Source organism: Antrostomus carolinensis, unplaced genomic scaffold (genome assembly GCF_000700745.2).
Source record: "Antrostomus carolinensis isolate BGI_N321 unplaced genomic scaffold, ASM70074v2 scaffold18968, whole genome shotgun sequence".
In the NCBI taxonomy this organism is placed as follows: Eukaryota; Metazoa; Chordata; class Aves; order Caprimulgiformes; family Caprimulgidae; genus Antrostomus; species Antrostomus carolinensis.
The window spans coordinates 23,838-29,551 of NW_010333879.1; the positions used below are offsets into that span (position 1 = coordinate 23,838).

Consider the following 5,714-nt stretch of genomic DNA (forward strand, 5'->3'; position numbering starts at 1 on the left):
ATTCAGGAGTGAGTAGCTCAGTAAAGGGGACAAACATCAGCCTCCTGCTCAACAGCTGTCTTAGAAAATTAAGCATGCAATTATTTCATGTTGCAGTGTATTCTTTGTCACATAGTGAGTAACTTTTACCTATTGAAAGTGTGTCCTCCTATTGCAGAAAGCAAAACGTTTATTTACCAACTGAAAGAAGATGAAGCGGATTATTTTAATCAAAAAGCAGAGCTGAACTGATTTAGCACTGACAAACTGGAAAGAACATTTTGCTCTACTGGTAATTTTTAGGCACATTACTTACCCTTCCTCTAGTTTTCCAACGACAGCTACATTAAATTTTTCTTCGAAGTTAACAAAATAGGAAATCAGTGCTGCTAAGACTGTCTGAAAGATAACAAACCCCACATCCATTAGGCACATTCAGGTAAGAAGTAACTATTAAAAACCATTCTTTTCCCTCTCCCACACACCCTCCAGTCTCATCACCAGCAGCAGAATTATGCCCCAAGTCTGCCCATCCCTTTGCTGTTCAAATTTAATTCCTGAACCACCTTACAGGTATGGCTTTATGTTCACAAATCACACAGAGAATATATTAGAGTACCCCATTAACAACAGAGAACATCCCACCCAATAAATCAGATGTTTTCTAACAAGGTGCTGCAATAACTCTGGGCAAAAACAAGCACCACCTGCATCTATAGCAACATCCTCCGGGACTTTAGGAGATTGCTGCTTGTGTGAAGCTTCTCCCAGCCCACTGCTGCTCATGGAGCTGCAAAACCCTCTGCTGCTGGAGAGCAAAACTGTTTTATGCTTGGCCACAGATGGCCAGCACTTCAGTGGCTACTTGCAGGTGTGGTGCAGAGGGGCCCCACCTGTGGGGCTGTAGCCAGCTGGTGTCAGAGCCAATTTAGTCCAAAGAGAAAATTCATAGTTTATAACATCTTACTCACTCCAGATTTATTCAGTAAGAACAGCTAGATAGAGGTAAAACACCTCACAATTACTCATGAATGCTGTAATTTTTTCCTTATAGGTAAAATGGTAACCCATCATTTAATGCAGAACAGGAGAAGAAATAGTTAAAACTCTGCTTCCTGTGTCACTATAGTGATGAAGCAATCGTAAAGTCAGAGAGAAGTGACTGTTACCACAATGAGTTCGATTGGGATGGGAGTTGGTAACTTTGCTTTGTATCGATCATTCATTTCTTTCACGAGGAACACAATAACCAGGACAACAAGGGATGTGACAAGGTCAGCGATGTTTGTTTTTGTGATCTGGCTGAAAACACTCTCCAGAGTCTGCAAAATCAGGAAGAAACATGTGGTGCTTTAGAAGTGGTAGTGTCCTGGCACAGTAGCACTATCCCTTCCAGAAGGGATAGTGTATCTGAATTGCTCTAAGGATTACCATGATTGGGATTTATTCCCTGGGGCATGATGTGGATTGCAAGCCACAATGAATGTGCATGTGCACTGTCCAAATGGTGAAAGCATCTGTGAAAGCCTTTCCACTGGCTTTTGACCCTCTCCTCCCAGCCTCCCCCTGAGGGAAAATTGGAGCAACACCCATGTGTGTGATAGGAAACATAAGCAATGGAATTACTGAGCAGGTGCCTCTCTCTGCTGCTCCCTTCCTGTCATAGAATCATAGGATTGTTTTGGCTGGAAAAGACCTTTAAGATAATTGAGTCCAACCAAAAACCTAACCCTGCCAAGTCCGCCACTAAACCATGTCCCTAAACACCACATCTACATGTCTTTTAAATACTTCCAGGGGTGGTGATTCAACCACTTCCCTGGGCAGCCTGTTCCAATGTTTGACAACCCTTTTGGTGAATAAATTTTTCCTAATATTCAACCTAAACCTCCCCTGCTGCAACTTGAAGCTGTTTCCTCTTGTCCTATCACTTGTTACTTTGGACAAGAGACTGAGACTCACCTTTCTACAACCACCTTTCAGGTAGTTGTAGAGAGCAATCCTGTCCTTCTCCTTCCTCCTATCTTATCCAGCAGCCCTCACAGAGTCATATCCAAATTAAATATCTAAAATATCAGTCCAGTAAAAATGAAATTAAATGCTTGAGGCAAAGTTGAACGCTTAATTAAAATATGCAAACACACAGTAGAAAATATTACCTAATTAGCCCAATGCAGTGTAACTTGGTGTGTGGTAATACATTTAAAGACTGGTTATATACTAATAGCGTATCTCTCATATTTTTTTCTTGTGTTTCCTCCTGCTTGGCTGTTTTTATGATGAATTCTATTATTACTGCCTCGTGATACACAGGCAGATATACATCACAGGTTTCAATAGCATTAGCAAATAATAAAAACTTAGCACTTACATAGATGATGCCAAATGGTTTATTAAATCCAGGAACAGGTAGTTGAAGCATGAATTTCAGCTGAGATACTAAAACATGTATCGCTGCAGCAGTCGTGAAACCGCTGATTAATGATTGTGATAGATAAATAACAATGAATCCAAACTGGAGAATTCCCAGAAGCAACTGAAATGCAAAATACAAAATATGTCAGTGGGATTAATTCATGCTTTTAAGCAATCTCTGCAACAGAGAGAAACAAAGATTTTCACCTAATCCCATACATCCAGGGATTAAGGAAAATACTGTCACCAGACTTGCAATAAAAGTTGAGACTTAGCAACAGGGGCCATAAGAGTAATTGCTAGAGCAGTTAAAACTTACTCTTTTTAATTTTATAGCTAAAATAAACCTCCTTAGTCTTAGGGTTTTCAGTACCGGTATTTTCACATGGTACCAGTGTTTGATGAATCACAAACACATTAATATGTTAGGAAGGAAAGAACTGTAGGAATTTTGTATTAGGAAGTAAAGAAAAATTGTTTTTTTCTGAAAATACAAATCCAAATACTTTGCTAATATGAGACAGAGCTTTTATTCCCCTTGGTGTGTCTGCATCATTCACATTACCCTCACAGCTACTTTTTTCCTATCCAGCTGACTGGTTTTTGCTCTAGGTGGGGCGCAGTCTCTGTGGGCTGTAGGCTCAGGTCTGGGTGAAAGCAGGAATTTCACAGCATGAATCAGTGCCTGGTCACTGGAGGGGGGGGGATGTCTCCTCATCAGTGAGTTAAGGTCAGTTGCATGGGAGGGGGAAGAGAATAAATTTGGTGGCTATACTAGCAGGAATCAAAGAGGAAGATCAGTCCACCATCCATCCACCTACTCATATTTGTGCATAAAGATGCCTGTGGACACACACACACACACACACACACGTATGTTTACCAACCTGAAAAATCCCAGACAGGAAGGTTACAGATGCAGCCACCATCACCCTCTCTTCATTTATTGCTGAGATATTTATGGAAGTGCCATTTCCAGCACTGTCATCGGGGACCAGCCTGACGACAGCTCCTCCCACCATCAGGCTGAGGACAGGGAAGGGACCTGAGCGGCACAAGCCGTTGGTTAGATACCCGGAGGGGCAGCACGCACTTCTTCACCAGCGAGGGGGATGGTCAGTGTGCCTGGGCTTACCCGCTGAGATATGTCTGGATGTGCCAAAGATAAAATAGACCAGGACAGGGAAAAACGCTGCATAGAGTCCATAACCGGGAGGGACATTCACCAGCAAAGCAAAGGCAAGACCTGTAAGGACAGAGGCCCAGGGAAGGTGACATGTGTGTTACAGGGTGAGGGCAGCAGTCCCTTTGCACTTGGCCTAGCAGGTTGTGCCACAGCACACATGTCCCAGAGGTACCTTGTAGGACAGCCACGAGCCCTGTGTTGATGCCAGAGACAATGTCACTCAGGATCCACTCCCTGAAGCGGTACGCTGGCAGCCACGAGAGGATGGGAAACAACCCCAAGGCAATTTTTTTGACCCTTTGTGGGGAGCAGCTGTAAAGACACAAGAGGACAGAGCCCTGTTGGTGAACAGCTCAGCTGAGTTGCAGCCTGTCTTTGGAGGGGAAACAAAGGGAGAAGGATGCAGGTTCAGGCTGCCAGAGGTCAAAATCTCCCCCCAAACACAGCCCTGACCAACCTGTTCTTGCACCTGTGCTTCAAGGAGGACCAGGTGGCCTCTAGAAGTCCCTTCCAACCAAAATTTTCATAGAATATAGAATCACAGAATCATAGAATGATAGAATTGTTTGGGTTGGAAGGGACCTTTAAAGGTCACCTAGTCCAACCCCCCTGCAGTGAGCAGGGACATCTTCAACTAGGTCACGTTGCTCAGAGCCCCATCCAACCTGACCTTGAACGTTTCCAGGGATGGGGCATCTACCACCTATATGGGCAACCTGTTCCAGTGTTTCACCACCCTCATTGTAAAAAATTTGTTCTTTATGTCTGGTCTAAATCTATCTTTTAGTTTAATACTGCTACCCATTGTCCTATTGCAACAGGCTCTGATAAACTGTTTGTCCCCATCTCTCTTACAGGCCCCCTTTAAGCACCAAAAGGCAGCAGTAAGTTCCCCCCAGTCTGTGCTGCCAAGTGCCCAGGAAAAGAAAAGCTGCCTGGGCTACAACCGTAGGAAGACTTTTAAGGGTAATAGCAGCTAAAAATCCTTAGAAAAATCTGTCATTGCATTTGGTGAAGGAGTTTTCATTTGCTTTGTTGAAATCTGAGATGGAAGTTGTCAGGATGGAGTTCATGCTGTATAAGAGCAGCAGTTCAGGCTGTTTCTTAGATCCCTATTTAAAAAAAAAAAAAAATCTTACCAGAAATATAGTTTCAGGTGATCCCAAAAGGTTTTATGGTATCTGTGCAATTTCTCATGCTCTTCGTTGAACAAATTCTCCGAGTACACAGGTCTAGCTACAACATAGTGGTTGCCCACAGGTTCAACCATTTCTCCTGAAATGTCGGGCAAGGATGGCGACTCGTGTGTGCTTCTCTCTGACCCTAGTCACTGAAAAACCTGAAATGCAGAATGGAGTTAGCTCCTTATGTACTGTGGATTGGGTAGCATAGATGAGTGAACTCCAAACTGAGCGTTACCACCTTTGAAGATCAAAAGAGAGGTAGCTGAGACACCCACTTCACTTTGCCAAGGTGATCTCCTGTCCCCGTCCTCCTCCCACTGCAGGGCAGTGTTTCACTGGAGCATGAAGTGTTTTGTTTCTTTCTAAAGATAAAGCCAAAAAGTGGACAAGACGGATTTTGAGTTAATTTATCTCCAAGTCAGCTGTCTACAAACAAAAACTGCCTCCCCCAAGGGAGATTAATTTCATAAAGAACCTTTTGGCTTGGGTCTGTGTGATGGGGAGGTTCAGCTCAGTAGTAAAAAAGCACAGTGTTGGTGCTTGTTATTTGTAAGATTTATTTCCACAGGTTGTCTGGACAGCTTCTCCTCTGTTCCATGCTCAGAAAGAATTGTTGCAATGTCTGACCTAAGTACTATTTTCTGCTGTGTCCCAACCCACATGTTTGTGCTGAATAGAAGCTGTCCTTGGTCACTTCAGAAATGACCCATGAAGGCCACATTACACATGAGAAGATTCAAGATTCATTTCAGTCAATAACACAGGGTATTCTGCAGCAATTAATTGGTGTCGTCACTGTGCTGCCCACTGTTCTGCTATGTTCTCTCAATGCCTCACATTCTTCCCACATTAAGTTCACCTAAATAAACATCCTATCCAAAAACATTTCTCTCTGCTGTAGTCAGCATTAAATATTTAATACAGTACTAGTCCTAGACAGGAGCCATGGG

The 5,714-nt window shown here is 43.2% G+C and overlaps 1 protein-coding gene across 1 annotated transcript in view; it reads right to left on the reverse strand.

Annotated features, from left to right (window-relative positions):
- Positions 1-4,850, reverse strand: part of SLC26A3 (solute carrier family 26 member 3) — a 14,996-nt gene extending 10,146 nt beyond the window's left edge. Inside the window, exons 1-7 of the mRNA XM_029086497.1 lie at positions 4,720-4,850; positions 3,753-3,892; positions 3,530-3,640; positions 3,282-3,439; positions 2,351-2,515; positions 1,149-1,301; positions 296-378 (exon numbers count right to left, since the gene is read on the reverse strand). Coding sequence (XP_028942330.1) covers positions 296-378; positions 1,149-1,301; positions 2,351-2,515; positions 3,282-3,439; positions 3,530-3,640; positions 3,753-3,892; positions 4,720-4,850 — 941 coding nt within the window. The remainder of the gene's footprint in view (positions 1-295; positions 379-1,148; positions 1,302-2,350; positions 2,516-3,281; positions 3,440-3,529; positions 3,641-3,752; positions 3,893-4,719) is intronic.
- Between the last annotated feature and the right edge of the window lie 864 nt (positions 4,851-5,714).